Source organism: Scyliorhinus canicula, chromosome 16 (assembly GCF_902713615.1).
Source record: "Scyliorhinus canicula chromosome 16, sScyCan1.1, whole genome shotgun sequence".
In the NCBI taxonomy this organism is placed as follows: domain Eukaryota; kingdom Metazoa; phylum Chordata; class Chondrichthyes; order Carcharhiniformes; family Scyliorhinidae; genus Scyliorhinus; species Scyliorhinus canicula.
The window spans coordinates 124,632,413-124,653,371 of NC_052161.1; the positions used below are offsets into that span (position 1 = coordinate 124,632,413).

General features: G+C 46.1%; 1 protein-coding gene across 19 annotated transcripts in view; it reads left to right on the forward strand.

The window, feature by feature from the left end:
• The window catches only part of kcnab2a (potassium voltage-gated channel, shaker-related subfamily, beta member 2 a), a 307,091-nt gene extending 286,132 nt beyond the window's left edge, over positions 1-20,959 (forward strand). For all 19 annotated transcript variants that reach the window (XM_038773836.1, XM_038773842.1, XM_038773828.1 and 16 more), the window contains 4 exons: positions 2,596-2,690; positions 3,750-3,870; positions 10,016-10,104; positions 19,907-20,959. In XM_038773836.1, coding sequence (XP_038629764.1) covers positions 2,596-2,690; positions 3,750-3,870; positions 10,016-10,104; positions 19,907-19,996 — 395 coding nt within the window. In that variant the 3' untranslated portion in view covers positions 19,997-20,959. The remainder of the gene's footprint in view (positions 1-2,595; positions 2,691-3,749; positions 3,871-10,015; positions 10,105-19,906) is intronic.

A 20,959-nucleotide genomic window follows, 5' to 3' on the forward strand; every position in this document is an offset into this window, starting at 1 on the left:
ACATGCTTTTTTTTCATAAAATCATATTGACTCTGCCTGATTACCTTTGCCTCGCTCTTGATATTTTTAATAATAGCTTCCAACATTTTCCATATGACAGATGTTATGCTAACTGACCTGTAGTTTCTTGTTTTCTGTCTCCCTCCCTTTTTGAATGAATGTTCACTATTTTCCAATCTAATGGAACCTTCCCCGAATCTAGTGAATTTTGGGAAATTAAAACCAACGTGTCAGCTATCTCACTAGTCTCTTTCTTGGTGGAAGTCCATCAGGACCCAGGGACTTGTCAGCCCGCAGCTCTAACAATTTGTGTGGTATCACTTAGCTGGTGATTGTAATTTTCCTGAGTCTTCCCTCCCTTACATTTTCTGATTTACAATTACTTCTGGGATGTTGCAGCAAAGTTTAGAGAGGGAATTCCACAGCTAAAAAGGCCTTGTCAACTGAAGGCGTCAGTGGTGGAGCCATCAAAACCAGGGGTGTTCAAGTGGCCCAATTAGAGGAGTTATCTGAGTGTTGTGGGGCTGAAGGAGATGACAGAGATAGGAAAGGATAAAGCCGTGGAGGCATTTAAAAAGAGGATGAGATTTTTAAAATCAGGGCATTGTTTAACTGGGAGTCCATTTGCAGGTCAGCAAGGACCAGGGTGATGGGTGAATTGCGGAGTTTTGGATGACCTTAAGTTTGCAGAGGAAAATAACATGGGAGGATCCTCACAAGTGCATTGGAATAATCAAATCTATGGGTAACAGCTATAGATGGACTGAGGTAGAGGCCTTAATATAAGAGTTGTTTTGGTCCTGTTGAGAGGTGGAAATCTGATTAGAGGGATTCAGACATGGAGTTCGGGAGAAGATGGGCACAGATTTGGGATGCAACAACACGTTCAGAAACTTTGGAGAGGCAGAAGAGATTGGAGATGCAGCACTGGTTTGCAAGTCAAGAGGAGTTGAGGGTTTTTTTTGAGAGAGGGATTATATTGGTAGATTTGGAGGAGAGAGGCAGTACTGAAGAGAGGCTTAATAAAAATTAACAATAAAAATAAAGTGGGAGTCAGGAAGGAATGTTGGGTGGTCAGCAGTTCAGTGGGAAAATAAAGTCAAGGGGGGGGACAGGAGATGGGTCTCAGTTGCGATGAGCTTGAAGAGGACTTGGAGGAGAGGTAAGAAAGAAACTAGAGATTGATGTGAGTTCAGGCCTGGGGAAGCTTTGGAGGAAGTTTGGCCCAGTGAGCTCGGGAAGTGGCAGAGGCAGCTGATCGGATGGTCTTAGTGACAAAGATGTCCATGAGCTGCCTGCAGTTGTTGGAGGCGAAGGTGATGGAGTCAGAGGAAGAGTAGTTGCAGAAGAGAAAAGAAGCTGAAAGTTATCTTTGCATTCCAGGATGATCCTGCAATAGTGGGGCAGCACGGTAGCATAGTGGTTAGCACTGTGGCTTCACAGCGCCAGGGTCCCAGGTTCGATTCCCTGCTGGGTCACTGTCTGTGCGGAGTCTGCACATTCTCCCCGTTTCTGCGTGAGTTTTCTCCGGATACTCCGGTTTCCTCCCACAATCCAAAGATGTGCAGGGAGGTGGATTGGTCATGCTAAATTGCCCTTAGTGTACAAAAAGGTTCAGAGGAGTTATTGGGTTCGGGGGATAGGGTGGAAGTGAGGGCTTAAGTGGGTCGGTGCAGACTCGATGGGTCAAATGGCCTCCTTCTGCACTGTATGTTCTGTTTTGATCTGGATCTGATGGTGCTTCATGATTCAACCAGATCTGGCAGGGAGTCATTAAACCAGCTTTCTGCAAAATCCATTCAAGCCTGCATCCCTTGTACTTAAGGAAGCAGAGATGAGGGCCGTCCTAGTGGAACAGCAGAGAAATTAATGTTTTAATGGAAACTATGGCATTAAAGGCGGAGGTGAGGTTGTAGTTGAACAGATCCATAGCTGCAGAAATGAAATGAAAATCTCTTATTGTCACAAGTAGGCTTCACACAATGAAGTTACTGTGAAAAGCCCCTAGTCACCATATTCCGGCGCCTGTTCGGGGAGGCTGGTACGGGAATTGAACCGTGGTCTGCTTTCAAAGCCGGCGATTTAGCCCAGTGCTAACCCAGCCCCTGTAGTGACTGGAGGGTCAAAGGCTAGATGATTGGGACTTCAAAGTACAACTGTAATTGAATTTGGAGAATTGTTTTCCATTCCACTCGAAATTAATTTTGTTCAGCTGAAACTAAAAGGGTAGAAATCCCAACTGCTTCCCTAGTTCTGACTCTTTCTTAATTTTTAATTTTCTTTTCCAATTAAGGGGTAATTTAGCGTGGCCAATCCACCTACCCTGCACATCTTCAGGTTGTGGGGGTGAGATCCACGCAGACATAGGGAGCATGTGAAATCTCCACACGGACAGTGATCCGGGGGCCAGGATTGAACCTGGGTCCTCAGCGCCATGAGGCAGCAGTGCTAACTACTGCACCACCGTGCTGCCCATCTAGTCATGAATCTGCCTGAGGTTACCAAGCAGCAACATGTGTTCCCAGTGCATTACTGAAGCAGCAAAAGTGCATATGCTAACTTTTTTTATTTTTATTACTCTATTCTTTGTTGAAGGTGTTGGTGCAATGACGTGGTCCCCTTTGGCCTGTGGCATTATTTCTGGAAAGTACGATGCAGGGGTTCCTCCTTACTCTAGAGCTTCCTTAAAGGTATGGTAAACAAAAGTTTAAATTCATTGCCAGATTCCACTTCTCTGCTTTCAGCCAATTTTAATACTCTTATTGTAACCCTGACTGAGATACACTTACATCAGGATAAAATTGCCGTGGAATTTAAGACTATCTCTATCGGTGTTCAGTTTATTTCAATATTGATGAACTATTCTAATAATTATGTTTTGGTGAGAAGACTAATGTGTTTTTCTTCATCAGTAAAACAACTTTTCAGATGAAAATTCGTTTTATTTCAAAACAAAAGGAAACTTAATATAGATATAAGACAACTGGGGCCTCACGGTAGCATGGTGGTTAGCATCAATGCTTCACAGCTCCAGGGTCCCAGGTTCGATTCCCGGCTGGGTCACTGTCTGTGTGGAGTCTGCACGTCCTCCCTGTGTGTGCGTGGGTTTCCTCCGGGTGCTCCGGTTTCCTCCCACAGTCCAAAGATGTGCGGGTTAGGTGGATTGGCCATGCTAAATTGCCCGTAGTGTAAGGTTAATGGGGGGATTGTTGGGTTACGGGTATACGGGTTACGTGGGTTTAAGTAGGGTGATCATTGCTCGGCACAACATCGAGGGCCGAAGGGCCTGTTCTGTGCTGTACTGTTCTATGTTCTATGTTCTAACTGGAATCATACGTCACTCATCTACATTATCTGGACACCAGTGTGAAGAAACATAAAGTTTTACAGGATCATAGAATTCCTACAGTGCAGAAGGCGGCCATTCAGCCCATCAAGACTGCACTGAACCTCTGAAAGAGCACCCCACCTCAGCCCATCCCCATAACCCCACCTAATCTGCACATCTTTGGACACCTAAGGGGTAATTTAGCATGGCAATCCACTTAACCTACACATCTTTGGATTGGTTTGAAATATGAGGGGAACCCATTCTGTGACTGTTGCTAGGGTAACAATGCTGAATTCACCCTCCCAGAGTACTTCAACCCATTTGGAGAGGGTGTGATTGGGGTAATTGTGACTGACTGTGTGGATGAACTGACTCACGTCTGAGAATAAACATGAACTGAGTCATCGTATAATTACAGGGTTACCAGTGGTTGAAGGACAAGATTCTGACTGAGGAAGGCAGACGACAGCAAGGAAAACTAAAAGAGCTACAGGGTATTGCAGAGCGACTGAGCTGCACCCTCCCTCAGCTAGCAATAGGTAAGAATTTAAATATCATTCTTTGGAAATAGACAAAAATGAATTGTTCTTGACAGCAGACTGGAGCTACAAGTCTTCCTTTTATAACTTTCTGACACCATGTTTCAGTGTTTTATGATACACGTGTTAAGGGCAGCACGGTGGCGCAGTGGTAACACTGCAGTCTCACGGTGCCAAGGTCCCAGGTTCAATCCCGGCTCTGGGTCGCTGTCTGTGTGGAGTTTGCACATTCACCCCGTGTTTGCGTGGGTTTCGCCCCCACAATCCAAAAAATGTGCACAGTAGGTGAATTGAACATGCTAAATTGCCCCTCAATTGGAAAAATTGAATTGGGTACTCTAAATTTAAAAAAAAGAAAAAAAATGATACACGTGTTATTTATTCACCTGGGGTCACCTTTTGGAGGTACATGTTTGGAAGTTTCAGCACACCATGGTTAAATTTTCAATCATTTACATTGATGTTATAAAGTTAAGCATAATCCATTCTAGTTTCCAGTATGCACTGTTAGTGGATGGGGAGCCACATTAGAATGCAGAATTCACAAATTAATCTTGTCGTATTCTTCATGCGACAGTAACTTTTAGCAAGCTTCTATTGTTATTTAGTGAAATCAGTACTCCATTAAGTAATTGTTGCAGTATTTTTGCTTGCAAGATTTTAGGTTAAAATCAAACTTCGAATGAGATGCTAGTGCTTTCACTGAGCTGGAAAACATGATGCGCGATTTAGCGGGCATGTTGCGCCCGGTGTGGATCTGGGCACGTCGGTTAAATAGCAGGGGAATCCAAAATTGGAACCTGCCGGGCGCGAATTGGTTCACGATCTAACCAATTGCGGGTTCCGGATCCCGCCCAAGTGAGACACAATTGTCACCAATTAAGACCAATCTCCATCTCATTAGTCCAAACTAATCGCTTCCTGGGAACTAGATGGCTCCCAGCAAGAGGTCACGCGGGCGCCGTTTAGCACTCCTTTTTAAAAACGGAAAGCTGGCGCAATGGCTGCTGAGGGTAACTGGGATGATGAGTAGCCATTTTCATTCTCTGGCTTCCAGCAAGGTGCACAGTGCTTGGGGGGGGGTAGGGTTTGGAGTATGGAGGACCCCGGGGGGAGGGGGGGGTTTGGAGTATGGAGGACCCCCGGGGGGGGGGGGGGTGCTCCTCGCAGGTCGGGGGAGCTGGGTGTTCCCAGGTTGGGGGAGCTGGGTGTCATAGGTCGGGGTTGCCCCTGGGCTGGGGGTGTGAGGGGCTTGGCATCTGCAGGGCCTACAAGCCATCCTCCAATATTGTGTATACCCATAACATGCATTCTCGTGCCATGTCTCAGACGAGTGTTATTGCGTAGCATTCCAATCAAACTGAAAGGCCTGGGCACTTTGCCTGAACCTTGGGAGTGTCATCCCCACAGCGGCAGCAGCCTACAATCAAACGCCCAAGAACTGGCTTCAGCACTGGGCATATCCCTGTGACCAGATGTTGAGTATGTGGATCAGGAGAGGTTACCTGAGCTTGGTCCCCCCTAATGTTCCCAGCCTACGTCTGGAAGATGTTGGTGAAGCTGGTGGCTGAGGGAGTCTGTGAGAAGGCCCCGGAGGTGACCGGGCACATCAATCTTAAAGACAGAGGCTGAGAGCAGGAGAGCCACCAAGAGCAGTGTTAGTAAGAATACACCGATTCCAGGAGAAGCGGAAAGTCTTGAGGTGGGCGAGGGCGACGGGAGTCTGCTGTTGGGATTGCCAGCGGATCCGAATATACCAAGACATTTGGACCGGCCAGGCCAAGTGACGGGTGGGCTTCAATCGGGTCAAAACGGTACTTTTTCGAAATAAGCTCCGGTTCAGAGTGCTTTGGGTCACTTTTAAGGGGAAGGAATATTATTTTGCGACACCCAAAGAGGCAAAGGTTTTATTAAGAAGCATGGTTTGGAGGAGGGTTGATTGGGGGATTGTTCCTGATATTTTGGTTTCTGAAATGTTTGTAATGTCTACCAGTGTTTTGTTTTCACATGTTGGCCTTCTTTGCTTTTTACAATGGTTAATTGCGCAGGGAGAATGGGTCTGGGCTGGGAGAATAGTGACTTGGAATATGCGGGGGTTGAATGGGCTGGTGAAATGCATTTAAAAAGTTTGACTGCGGATGTAGTGATTCTTCAGGAGATGCACCTGCAGGTGGACGACCAGGTGAGGTTCAGAAAGGGGTAGGTGGGCCGTTGGGAAACACCCAGGAAGTCATGCCCGAAATGACACTTCAAACCTTTCCCACTAGATCGCGTCCATTGTATTAAAACAGTACTCTTTCACATTTGAAGTTCAGATTAATATGAAAATCAGCTTCCTGACAGAGTATGGTGATGCTGGGGAGGCACGTGGTCAACCCAGAGATGTGCAGGGTAGGTGGACTGGCTGGCCACACTAAATTGCCCCTTAATTGGGGAAAAAAGAATTGGGTACTCTAAATTTATATTATAAAAAAAGAAAATTGAACAAGAGTTGATGCACTCAATTTAAAAAATAGTTTGGCAGTATTCCATTGCTCCTACCCAGAGTTATATGCGGATTGGCTAAGGCTCCAGACTCAATTTTACTTACTCTCCACCAATAAAGTGTTGCGCAGGTTGCAACAGTCAGAGGGACTTTTATGAACACGGGGACAAAAGCTGGAACATCAACTTGGGCGCCAGTCTGCTTCCCGATTCATTTCCCAGACGTTACTCATCCCATAACCTCCCTACCAACCGCTTTGGTGTTAATCTGACCTCTTCTATTATTGTAACCTCTATAAATCCAATTCTTCTTCAGATGGCTCGACAATAGCTAACTTCCTAAATAATCCGGACATCCCTTCTGTAGATGTGGACAGGAGTATGGACTAAGATGACCCTCCGCGCCTAGATGAGATAACAAATTGTATTAAGTTGGTGCCGAACGGCAGCAGTGGGTTAGCCCTGTTGCCTCACGGCGCTGAGGTCCCAGGTTCGATCCCGGCTCTGGGTCACTGTCCGTGTGGAGTTTGCACATTCTCCCCGTGTCTGCATGGGTTTCGCCCCCACAACCCAAAGATGTGCAGGGTAGGTGGATTGGCCACGCTAAATTGGCCCTTAATTGGAAAAAATTAATTGGGCGCTCTAAATTTTTTTTAAAAGAAAAAAAAAAGTTGGTGCCGAACAGTAAAGCCCTAGGCCCCGACAGCTTTCCTATTGATTTTTACAAAACAATCTCCACTCAACTTGCACCCTTGCTGCTGGACCTTTTCAACAATTCATTGTCTCATTGGTTCCTACCCCCTACATTAACCCAAGCCTCCATTTCACTTATTCTCAAAAAAGAGAGGGACCCAGAATAGTGCGGTCTATCGCTCTCCTGAATGCCTACATAAAGCTACCAGCCGAGGTGTTGGTACACCGTTTGGAGCCATGTCTCCTTGATATAATCTCTGAGGACCAATCTGGCTTCGTAAAGGATTGCCAATGGTCCACAAACTTAGGCCGTCTCCACAACATCATACTTTGCCCAGCTGCCACGACTGCCCCTGAAGCGGTTGCCTCTCTGGATGCGGAGAAGGCTTTTGACCAAGTGGAATGAGAATACTTGTTTACAATCTTGGGTAGGTTTGCGTTTTCCAGTCAACTCTGGCGACAAACAAATCCCTCCAAGATTTGCCATCCAAATGTCTGGTGCCAGCTTTAGCTACCTAGGCATCAACATAGCTCATTCCTTCCTGACCCTTCATAGGATAAATTACTTGAGCCTGGTTGCCAAAGTGAAGATGTATCTGCACTGCTGGCATTGTCTACCTCTCTCCTTAGCTGGTAGTATTCATTCCATAAAAATTAACATTCTACCCAGATTCTTGTTTATTTTCCAATGTCTCCCCATCTTCCTACCAAAATCATTTTTACCGTGGTTAATAAGCTAAGACCCTCGTTCATCTGGGTAGTCGGAAAGCCTGGAGCCTGCAGAGTGATACTTCAAAGGAGGTGGTCTATCTCTTCCTAACTTGCTATATTATTATTGGGTGGCCAGTATCTAAAGAATCCTGATGTGGTGTCATGACCCAAGTCCGAACTGAAATGAAAATGAAAATCGCTTATTGTCACGAATAGGCTTCAAATTAAGTTACTGTGAAAAGCCCCTAGTCGCCACATTCCGGCGCCTGTTCGGGGAGGCTGGTACTGGAACTGGTGCGTTATGGAGGCATATACCTACTGCTCATCCTCACTACCTGCTCCACTCCCCTTTTCCCCCTCGAAATTCACATCAAATCCGTCATGATATCTACTTTATAAGAATATTCAAACCATTTTGGCAACATTTTAAGCTTTCTGCTGCTTCCCTATTGGGTCCCGTTTGCAATAACAATAGCCACTTGTTTTTGCCCTCCATGCTTGACTTGCCATTCGCCTTGAGGAGGGGAAGGGACTCCTTGTGGAGGGGAAGGTTGCCGACCTGTTTGGAGCTGGAAACTTTGCCAGTTTTAGGGAGCTCGTGGATAAATTTAAGTTAGCTAAATCTAGTCTCTATCATTATTTTCAAGTCCGTGGTTTCGTCCACTCATGCTTCCCATCTTTCTCTCAACCACCTCCAAGTACATTGTTGGAGAGGATTCTGTCTGTGCCCCAAACCAGTACAAGCAATATAAAAGTTTAAGTTAGGTTCACAGAATCATAGAATACCTACAGTGCAGAAGGAGGCCATTCAGCCCATCAGGTCTGCACAGAACCTCCCAAAGAATACCCTACCCAGCCCCACACCCCCACCTTATCCATAACCCAGTAATGTCACCTAATCTTTTCGGACACTAAGGGCAATTTAGCATGGCCAATCCACCTAACCTGCACATCATGGACTGTGGGAGGAAACCTGAGCACCCGGAGGAAACCCACGCAGACACTGGGAGAACGTGCAAACTTCACACAGTCACCTGAGGCCAGAATTGAACCTGGGTCCCTGGCGCTGTGAGGCAGCAGTGCTAACCACTGCTTTCTGCCAGATCTTTCCCGTCAGAACAAACAATAAAACATTATACTCAAAGTAATGCATATTGGTAAATTACTATATGTCCAAACAAAATAACTTTAAAAATAAAATGTTTAATAAAATATGAAAGAAATATATGTTAACTTTTCTACTTACCTCCTGCTCGCTCTCTCTCCCACTTGCTGCCCCTTCAGTTCCTCGCCTCTCCCATTCACCACCAGTCCTGCTCCCCGACTCCAGCTCGTGTCCAGTTGTTCTACTAGACCCTCCTACTCGTTGGTCATCCCACTGATCCTCTCAGCTGGAAGCTTTTCCCATTTGCTGCTTCCCTCTGTGTGGAATAAGAGTAGCTCCGAGTTTTAGAGTCACAGAGGTAACCTGGAGACGTGGCAAACTGGAGAGTTGGCCAGCAGGAAGGTGGAAAGCTGCTCCAAAATGACACCAATCCGGTACTGCGACGCTACATCACACATGGCGTTGACATTAATGCAAATCTACAAATTAAGCATGCATACCAGCTCCATTTAAAACATGGAATTAAATTGAAACATGTAAAACAGAGCAATTTAAAGCAAGGACTTACAGTAATTTTCGAGATTCCCGTTAAATTTCTCTGCCCCACCCTAAGCCTCCACTCTTACCCATGTGCAGCAGTATTACACAGAGAAAACATGAAGGGCTTTTGGCTCTGAGTGCCCAGCATGAGCCGTGGGAGCAGCTGATTTGCTTGGCCTCTCAAGGAGGGTTCTCTTTGTGGAAATCGCACTTAGTCACACACACGCAAAGATGACAGCGAAGAAGATGTTGAAAAAGTTGGGAACTGGAAAGTACCCTCAGACCTTCGAGAAAGAGGGCATTATAAGGTATTTCTCTAAGGTGCTGGGCAGTGCAGATCAGGCAAAGGTGACAGGCTTCCCATTTTAATTTAGCCATGTGCCACGAGTGATTGAGATGTTAATAGGAAGAGATTCATGTTTTTCTTTACTTCAAACAGCAGTTCTTGAGGTTAAAGTCTCACATTCCAAACAATATTTGGGCCACGGACCTCGCCTTCTTTATGCTGTTCCGTCGTGCTGGGCATAAAATGGATCTGCTTCTGACTATAAATTATCACGGTAAAAGCATGTACAGTATTCGTACCTTAATAATCTTGTGTTCTTCTTGCAGCCTGGTGTTTAAGAAATGAGGGAGTTAGTTCCGTGCTAGTAGGAGCTTCCAACACTGAGCAACTTTTGGAAAACATTGGAGCAATACAGGTCAGTATCACATCCTGAGTCATGTTGCCCTCAAACACACTGCAGAGTTAATATACCTTGCTTTTGGCTGTCAAGCAAGATCTACATTCTTTGCATGTAAATAGATACTGTTGTCTGCAACTGAGAACATATATCCTGAAGGCTGTGTTGCCTGCCTGTGTGCCACTGTTAATGGCATCCTCTAGAATGGAAAGAAACTTGGAAGTGGGAGAGGAAGGATCCAGTAGTAGTAGTCCACCTGGGTACCAACTGTAATATCCCACACGGAACCTGCAGGGTTGTATTCCCATGCTTCTTCTGGAATACGAGCTTTCCCGCTAGGGGCAGGATATCTCAATTAACCAATGTATAAAAGGTTAGCCAGTAAGGCACCAACCAGAACAGGAACCAGGTAGGCATCTACCGGTTAGTGTACATATCATTTGTAAAAGTAAAACTTTGTTTCTTATTTTACTCGGTGTGGGCTCCCTGTGTCCTTATTAAATGGAGATGAGGTGTAAACTGGTGTGCTGTTGACACTACGGCCTTCGCAGCTGAGCCACCCCTGATATTCTGGACCCAGATTTGGATTTTTTTGATTCACCATGCCTTTGTTTGGACGGTTAGATACATTGACACCGGTGAGGACTGGAACCAGTAAACTGAACAAATGTGCGATTTCTTCTGGGCCAACAATGTCACAGAGAACGAGTGCCAGGCGGTCATACTATTTATGGCCTGTGGACCACATACATTTGGGATGATCTGGAGTCTCTCATACCCGGTAACACTGGATGCGCAATCATTCGACCAGCTTGTGACACTGTTGATAATCGTTCAAAGATATCGGTTTAATACGGCGGAGAGGTCCTCCAGTGAATCCATCACTGGGTTTGTATCTCGGCTGCGTAAGATAGTTTTGCGAGTATGGAGCTGTTTCATCTGACATGATCCATGATCGTTTCATCTGTGGTATTAATAATTTGGAGACTCAGAAAAACCTTTCAGCAGGCGCTACAGAGCTCCCTGTCCCAAGAAAGCAAGGAACGTGGAGTGCAAGAGATGCAGGGGATGGAGGTGAATGTTTGGGGCGTCACCCCTCATGTGGCCCCATAGGGTCCTCAGCTGAAGGCGATTTGGGTCCGTCTGCAAAGAGTGGATGCTGGTCTAGGCATACACCAGCAGGTGTCCCGGTCAAGGTAGGCCTCAGCCCCGGAGATGGGTCTTGCACCTTGATGACCCAGATGAGGCAGAGGATGAGACTAATATGCAGCTGAACTGTTTGGCAGGGCCCCGTGGGACTCCTATTCGGGTTCCAATACAAGTGAATGGTCATATGCCCCAAATGGAGCTGGATGCGGGAGCAGTCGTTTCTGTGGTGGCATAGAGCACTTTTGATCTTATCAAACAAGGAGTGCATATATTGTCTTTGGCTGACACGGTGGCTTGTTTGGCCACTTGTACAGGGGAACGGCTAAATATTGTGGGGTCCACCCTCACTCTGATGGTTTATGGGTGACAAGCAATGCGCCTTCCCCTCATTGTTGTGCAAGGTGATTGGCTACACCAGCTACAGTTGGATTGGCAGCATATCATCCAAGTGGTGTCTGGTTCTATGTGTGTATGGTACTGAGCAAATGCCTGGAGGCTTTAAGCCTGGTTTGAGTACCATTAAAGGGGCCGTGGCCAAATTCCAGGTGAACCCGGAAGCCCAGCCCTCATATTTTCGTGCTTGCTTGGCTCCTTACGCTGTAGTCGAGAAGGTTGAGACGAAACTTCGGCGTATAGAACATTTGGGCATCATTCCCCTTGTTCGTTCACTGATTGGGTGACGTTGGTGGTCCCCGTAATGAAGCTGGATAAGACAGTCTGCCTCTGCAGAGACTATAAATTGATGGTGAACACAGCTTCGTGATTGGACCGTTACCCTTACGGTGCACTGAGGATTTGTATGCAACAATGGCCGTTGGCTGTACCTTCACATAATTGGACATTAGCAATGCTCATCTACAGCTGGAGCTCAAAATCCTCCCGGAAGTACGTCACAATTAATTATGAGTACACCCGGCTCCCATTCGGAGTATCCTCAGCGTGCACAGTCTACCAGCGCATCATGGAGAACATCCTGTGTGGTTTGCCTCACTTTGCGATTTACTTAGACACATGTTAGTCACAGGGGGCATGTACCTCAGGGCGGTGTGGAAGCGGTTTTTGAAATATGGGATCCACCTGCCCTGCGCAAAGTACGTATTTCCGGCGAAAGAAGTGGTATATTTGTGATATCAGGTGCACTGAGATGGCCTGCTGAGAAGGTAGGGTCAGTCAAAATTAACCACTAGACACCACAGAACTTTGCTCTTTTATTGACTAGTTCATTTCTTTTCCCACCCTGAGGTAATCCCTGAGGTAATTGTGACTGATAACGGGGCCTCTTTCACCAGTGAAGAATTTGCCACTTTTGAGAAAAGCAATAGGATTCACCATGTCTGGACTCCCCATACCATCCAGCACAAATGGTTTGGCAGAGAGGGCCGTGCTGAAGGTTAAACGGGCTCAAGAAGCCGGCGTCAGGTTCGATGGACACAAGACTAGCAAGGTTTTTATTCTCGGACAGGACCACGCCACACTCAGTAACTGGGGTAGCCCCCACTGAGATGTTAATAGGTTGTGTACTTCATACATGGCTGAGTTTGTTTCTACCAGACATCGGCGCAAAGTTGCACAGTAACCAAGATTTGCAAGGGTGTTGCCCAATTTGATGTCAATCTCTTTGCCACTTTGCACCTGATGATGCAGTGTTCACTCGTAACCTCAACCACGGTGCTCACTGGCACTGTGGTATTGTCATTCATCAAACGGGACCAGTCTCTTGCCAAATTTGCGTCCGGGGACAACTAATGAGATGGCATTTGGATCACATTCGCTCACAGAAATTGCTCCCTCGAAGTACATCAGAAGACACTTGCCCTGGATCCTCCAGCTCCATTGTCGAATCAGCCTGCTGTGAGACCGCCAGTCTCTCTCGATGCCATTGTGCTCGACGTTGTGTCTTCCGACTCTGAAATGGAGATGCAGACCTCTGAGGTTTCGGATAAAGGAGATAAATCATTGGTCAGAGTAGTTTATAGGCCCTATGGTAGTAACAGGTAGTATGGTAGGATACAGAGGGACATAGATAAGCTGCAGAGCTGGGCTGAGAGGTGGCAGATGGGGTTTAATGCGGAAAAGTGTGAGGTGGTTCACTTTGGAAGGAGTAACAGGAATGCAGAGTACTGGGCTAATGGCAAGATTCTTGGTAGTGTAGATGAACAGAGAGATCTCGGCATCCAGGTACACAAATCCTTGAAAGTTGCCACCCAGGTTAATAGGGCTGTTAAGAAGGCATATGGTGTGCTAGCCTTTATAAGCAGGGGGATTGAGTTTCGGAACCACAGGGTCATGCTGCAGCTGTACATAACTCTGGTGCGGCCACACCTGGAGTACTGCGTGCAGTTCTGGTCACCACATTATAGGAAGGATGTGGAAGCTTTGGAAAGGGTTCAGAGGAGATTTACTAGGATGTTGCCTGGTATGGAGGGAAGGTCTTACGAGGAAAGGCTCAGGGAATTGAGGTTGTTTTCGTTAGAGAGGAGAAGGCTGAGAGGTGACTTAATAGAGACATATAAGATAGTCAGAGGGTTAGATAGGGTGGACAGTGAGAGTCTTTTTCCTCGGATGGTGATGACCAACACAAGGGGACATAGCTTTAAATTGAGGGGTGAGAGATATAGGACAGATGTCAGAGGCAGTTTCTTTACTCAGAGAGTAGTAGGGGTGTGGAACGCCCTGCCTGCAACAGTAGTAGACTCGCCAACTTTAAGGGCATTTAAGTGGTCACTGGATAGACATATGGATGAAAATGGAATAGTGTAGGTCAGATAGGCTTCAGATGGTTTCACAGGTCGGCGCAACATCGAGGGCCGAAGGGCCCGTACTGCGCTGTAGTGTTCTATGTTCTATGTTAACTACACTGTAGGGCGGCTCGGTTACACAATGGTTGTTTCACAGCTCCAGAGTCCAAGGTTCGATTCCCAGCTTGGGTCACTGTCTGTGCGGAGTCTGCATGTTCTCCCTATGTGTGCGTTGGTTTTCTCCAGGTGCTCTGGTTTCCTCCCGCAGTCCAAAGATGTACAGGTTCGGTGGATTGGCCATGCTAAAATTACCCTTAGCGTCCAAAAAGGTTATGTGGGGTTGCTGGGTTACGGGGATGGGATGGAGGTGTGGGCTTGGGTGGGGTACCCTTTTCAAGGACCGGTGCAGAATCGCTGGGCCGAAAGACCTCCTTCTGCACTGTAAATTCTATGGTAGGACACAGTCTAAATCAATAAATAATGGGGTTTGTAAGAAAGGTACTGCGATAATCGAAGATTTTAGTTTTATTGGACAAATTAAATTGGCAAAGAAGCCTGGAGGATGACTTTATGGAGTGTTTTGAGGACAGTTTCTAAGGACTATCCATTCTGGAAACAACCAGGGAACAGGCTTTTTTAGACCTTGCAATGTGTAACGAGACAAGATTAATTAATGACCTCATAATAAAGGATCCGCGAGGTAAGAGTCATCATAACATGATCAAATTTCACATTTAGTTTGAGGGTAAGAAATTTGGGACTGAAACTGGTGTATTGAATTAAATAAAGATAATTACAATGTATGAAGATACAAACATACAAAACAGGAGCAGAGGTAGGCCATTCAGCCCCTTGCGCTTGCTCTGCCATTCAATGAGGTTATAGCTGATTCGGGACGAAATTTTCCGACCCCCAGCAGGGTCGGAGAATCGCCCGGGGCCGCCGTAAATCCCGCCCCCGCCATGTCCAGAATTCTCCCACCCGCAAAAAGTCGGCATCCCGCCGCCCGCCTCGGAGAATGGCGGGGGCCGGCGAGAGGCTATGGGTTTCTGTGCTGCCGTTATTCTCCAGCCCGGATGGGCCGAAGTCCCGCCGACGTGGCCACGGGTCACGTCGGCGTTAATCAGAACTGGTATTTAACGGCATCAACCAGTGCTGATGGTTGACGTCGTTCATCGTGGAGGTGGGTGACAGGTCCTGCTGGGGGGGGGGGGGGGGGGGGGAGAGAAAGCACAGAGTGCGAGTGCCTTTGGGTCGGGGGGGAGAAAGCACAGAGTGCGAGTGCCTTTGGGTTGTGGGGGGGGGGGGGGGGGGGAGAGAGAGAGAAAGCACAGAATGCGAGTGTCGGTGGGTTAGAGGGAGATGGAGAGAGCGATCACAGAGTGCGGGTGCCGGTGGGTTGGGGAGGGGAGGGGGGAGAGAGAGATCACAGAGTGCGAGTACTGGGGGGAGATGGAGAGAGAGATCACAGAGTGCGGGTGCCGGTGGGTTGGGGAGAGAGAGAGAGAGAGAGATCACAGAGTGCGGGTGCCGGTGGGTTGGGGAAGGGAGGGGGGAGAGAGAGATCACAGAGTGCGGGTGCCGGTGGGTTAGAGGGAGATGGAGAGAGAGATCACAGAGTGCGGGTGCCGGTGGGTTGGTGAGAGAGAGAGAGAGAGATCACAGAGTGCGGGTGCCGGTGGGTTGGGGAGGGGAGGTGGGAGAGAGAGATCACAGAGTGCGGGTGCCGGTGGGTTGGGGAGAGGGAGAGAGAGATCACAGAGTGCGGGTGCCGGTGGGTTAGAGGGAGATGGAGAGAGAGATCACAGAGTGCGGGTGCCGGTGGGTTGGGGAGAGGGAGAGAGAGATCACAGAGTGCGGGTGCCGGTGGGTTGGGGAGAGGGAGAGAGAGATCACAGAGTGCGGGTGCCGGTGGGTTAGAGGGAGATGGAGAGAGAGATCACAGAGTGCGGGTGCCGGTGGGTTGGGGAGAGAGAGAGAGAGATCACAGAGTGCGAGTGCCGGTGGGTTAGAGGGAGATGGAGAGAGAGATCACAGAGTGCGAGTGCCGGTGGGTTGGGGAGGGGGGAGAGAGAGATCACAGAGTGTGAGTACCGGGGGGGAGAGGGAGAGAGAGATCACAGAGTGCGAGTACCGGGGGGAGAGAGAGATCACAGAGTGCGGGTGCCGGTGGGTTGGGGAGGGGAGGGGGGAGAGAGAGATCACAGAGTGCAAGTGCCGGTGGGTTGGTGGGGGGGCCTCTTTTGTGTAGTCACGCCGGGAGGCGTTGATTACGTCGCCCGACGTCAGCGGGTGACGTCGACGTGAATGGCGTAACGCTGCTGCTGGCCCATTCGGGCCCGCGCCGGAGTCATCAGTGCCGTTTTTGGCACCAGGTCCCAGGCATCGCGACGCTCACCGGAGAATTTCGCCCCTGATTTGAAGACCAAGTTGGCTGAAGTGTAATGGGATAGGTTAACATATAAGACGGGAGAGAAGCAGTCGCAGAGATTCAAAGAAATATTCTGTAACTGTCAACATTTTTTCCATTGAGAACTAAGAATGTTAAGGATGGTATCAGCGGCAAAGTGGTTAGCACTGCTGCCTCACAGCGCATGGGACATGGGTTCAATTCCAGCCTGGAGTGACTTTGTAGAGTTTGCACATTCTCCCCGTGTCTGCGTGGGCTCCCTCTGGGCATTCCAGTTTTCTCCCACAGTCCAAAGGTGATCATGTTTTTAAGGTAAAGATAGATAGGTTTTTGAAGAATAAAGGGATTAAGGGTTATGGTGTTCGGGCCGGAAAGTGGAGCTGAGTCCACAAAAGATCAGCCATGACCTAATTGAATGGCGGAGCAGGCTCGAGGGGCCAGATGGCCTACTCCTGCTCCTAGTTCTTATGTTCTTATGTTAGGTGGGGTTACAGGGATAAGGCAGGGGAGTGGGCCTCAGTAGGGTGTTCTTTCAGGGGGTCAGTGCAGAGTTAATGGGCCAAATGGCCTCCTGCATTCTATGAAATTGGAAAAAAAGGTTGTACAATTCTGCAAAGATTAGTAATAGCCCAAAAGATGGGAAACATTTTAGAAACCAGCAGCAGGTAACTAAAAAAGAGTAACAAAAGGCAGAAATTGGAGTACGGGAGAAAACTGGCAAGAATATAAAAACAGACGATAAAGGCTTCTCCAAGTATATGAAAGGAAGAAAGTAGGTAAAATAAATGTCGGTGCCTTAGAAGTTGATATTGGGAAATTAATAACGGAAACAAGGGAATGGCAGAGATTTTGAACAAATATTTTGAATCAGTCTTCACTAGAGAAGACACAAAGCATCCCAAAAATAGTAGAAAATCAAGATGCAAAAAGGAAGGAGGATCTTCAAACAATCATGATTACTAGAGAAAAGCACTAGGAAAACTAATGGGGTTAAAGGTTAACAAGCCTCCTGGATTTGATGGCTTGCATCCGAGGATCTTAAAGGAAGTGGCTGCAGAGATGGTGGATCTATCAGTTGTAATATTTCGAAATTCTGGTATGGCCCCAGCCAATTGGAAAGCTGCAAATGTAACACTGCTATTCAATAAAGCCTGAAGACAATTACTGGGAATCTATAGGCCATTTGGTCTAACATCTAGCTGTCATTGAGAAAATGCTAGAATCCATTATTAAGGAGTTGTAGAAGGACATTTAGAAAATATCATCAGGCAGAGTCAACATGGTTTTGTGAAAGGGAAATTGTGTTTGACAAATATATTTGCGTTCCTTTGAGGATGTAACGAAAGTGAATAAAGAGGAACATGGAGATGTAGTTTATTTGGATTTTCAAAAGGCATTCAATAAAGTGCCACATAAAAGGTTACTGCACAAGACGAGCTTGTAGTGTTGGGGAATGATATATTAGCATGGATAGAGCACTGACTAATGAACAGGAAACAGAGTCGGGATAATTGGGTCATTTTCAGGTTGGCAAACTGTAACTAGTGGCGTGCCACAGGGATCATTGTTGGGGCCTCAACTAATTACAATCTATATTAATGACTCAGATGAAGGGATAGACTGTGTTGTAGCCAAATTTGCAGATGGTACAAAGTAAGAAAACAAGTTGTGAGGAGATACAAAGGGTCTGCAAAGGAATATAGATGAGGTTAAATCAGTGAACAGAAAAATGGACAGATGGAGTATAATTTTGGAAAATGTGAGCAGAATATTAATTAAATGGAGAGACTACAGAATGCTGCAGTGCAGAGGGACCGAGGTATTCTTGTACACAAATTGCAAGAGGTTAACATGCAGGTACAGCAAGGAATTCGGAAGGCAAATGGAATGTTGGCCTTTATTGTATAAAAGTAGGGTTGTCATTCTATAGATCTACAGGGCATTGGTGAGACCACATTTAGAGTACTGTGTACAGTTTTGGTCTCTTTTTTTTCTAGATCTCCAGTTTTAGAGATATATACTTGCATTAAAGCAGTTCAGAGAAGGTTCATTTGATTCCTTGGCTAAAGGTGTTGACATATCAGGAAAGGTTGAGCAGATTGGGCTTGTACTTATTGGAGTTTAGAAGAATGAGGGGTGATCTTATTGAAACAAAATGCTTTGAAGATGCTTGACAGGGTAGATGCTGAGAAGATGCTTGATCGCCGAGGGCGTTGACTTCCAGCAGGGTTTGCTGGATCATGTTCCTCAGCATTCATACTGTGTTGTGTGCTTGAGATCGGGTAACTCGGCACAGGCTGAACGCTTTCTTGGTCTGTGTAGTTCTGCTACTCACTGGATGAACTCACTGAGCCTTGTTACAATATGTTATTTCAAATATTGGATGTTTGAGGGTTATTGAGGGAAACACCAACAGGAAAGAGGAGTAAAGGCCACAATCCGATCAGCCATGATCTTATTGAATAACGGAACAGGCTTGATGGGTGGAATTGCCACCTACTGCTATTATTTATCATCTTATCTTATGAAAAGCCCAAATTGGCACAAGTAATGAATATATATTGTACAATGGCATTTGTGAAAGAGATACAGATTGATTGTGTAGGTGACGGGCACCATTCACACTGAAATAATGAATTGGTGTCAATTTACCCATCACTAGCACAGCTTGTCAATTGAAACGACAGCAGGTCAATCTCTTATCTGAAGATGAGGTTTGGTTATAGTTACAAGTGTCACTATTACTGGTACATGCAATTTTTTTGTCACCTTTCTTAAATTTTCTCTCCACAATTGCAGTTTTTATTCCTTGTATTTGCCCTCTAGTGTCTCGCTCAATGGTCTTTCTTCGTGTACAAACGTTGATGTTGCAAAACTGTAAAACTATTCAATAGCAGCTGCCCCAATTCCTGTTTCTTCACTCAACATTCACACCTGCACACTTACAGCAGGGTTTGCTGGATCATTTTCCTCCACGTATATACTTTTTTTCCCCTAAATTTAGTGTACCCAATTATTTTTTTATCCCAATTAAGTGGCAATTTAGTGTGGCCAATCCACCTAGGCTAGACATCTTTTTCGGTTGTGGGGATGAGACCCACGCAGACACGAGGAGAATGTGCAAACTCCACATGGACAGAATGTGCAAACTCCACACGGACAATGACCTGGGAGCCCGGGTCCTCGACGCTGCGATGCAGCAGTGCTAATCACTGCGCTGCTAGGCGTACATACTTTGTAATGTGCTCAAGATTGGGTAACTCCTCACAGGCTGAATGCTTTCTTGGTCTGTATAGTTCTGCTATTCACTGGATGAACTCACTGAGCCTTGTTATAATATGTTTGTTGAAATATTGGTTCCCTTGCTTTGAAGGAGAGCTGATATTGGATGCCTAAAATTCCCTGACACAAAAACCTTTAAGCAGCAAGTTTAGAGAAAGTAAGAGTGAGTGCAGTTTCAATGTGATTGCAAAGGCTTTGAGATAAATAAATCCAGTACTGTAATCTTATTCTTTCCCCCCAGGTCCTTCCCAAGTTATCCTCGTCAGTTGTGCATGAGATTGATGGTATCCTGGGAAACAAGCCATACAGCAAAAAGGATTATCGATCCTAATGAGGGAATCCGACGGGCTTGGACTGTTATAATTTCAAAAGTAATCTTTGCCTGCTCGAGCTGTAACTGAAGTTAATACCAATATGCTTCTGACCAAGGACTTAAACTTCACGTTCCTGTTGCTACAGAAAAGGATCAAACAAGAAAAAATATACCACAAAACCAGTGCTGGCAAGGCACAGCTGTTTCAGTGGGCTGCCTGTTACCTTTGCTCATTTTTTTTTAAAAAAACATTTTCTTTCCTTAATGCAAAAATATCATTGGATTATAACAGGTGTGGCATTAAAATTGACATCAGATTTGGCTGGTTTTCCCTGTAATAAAAAACATGTTGCATCCGTTATTTAAATTGCTGGACACTTGAGTCTTTTGATCATGAGTATAAAGTATGGCACACTGCTGGAACCTGCATTTACCAGATTTGTCTGTACTCTAATTGCTTCCTAGGAAAACAAATCAACCAAGGTTTTCCCCCAAAAAGTAGTCGCGTGGGGTTCCAGATCTGCACACTTGTGTATATGTTCTATACGTGATTTTATATATATATATATCTATATATATATATATATATACACATATATATATATATGAATATGGACTACATGCTCGGTGACGTTTCAGAAGCCATCTCTGATGTCCACATCTATTAAAGTGCCGGAGATACTGATTAGAAAATTAATAAATAAATAACAACAAAATAGCATAAACTTGAGGCGCTATTGAGCATTGTGTCCTGACAACCGGCTGTATATATGTGATAGTAACAATGTGATTACTATTACAGGAAACAGTTTGGTAGGACTGTAGATTTTAAATGAGCAGTGGCTCTTGACTGATCTATGCATGAATCTATTATAATCAGGATCCGTGTGTATGTATATGCTGCTGATCATGTAAATGCTATGAATCCATGGGCTGTTTTGAAAAGATCATATTACAATAAAGAGATTGATATTGGATAGA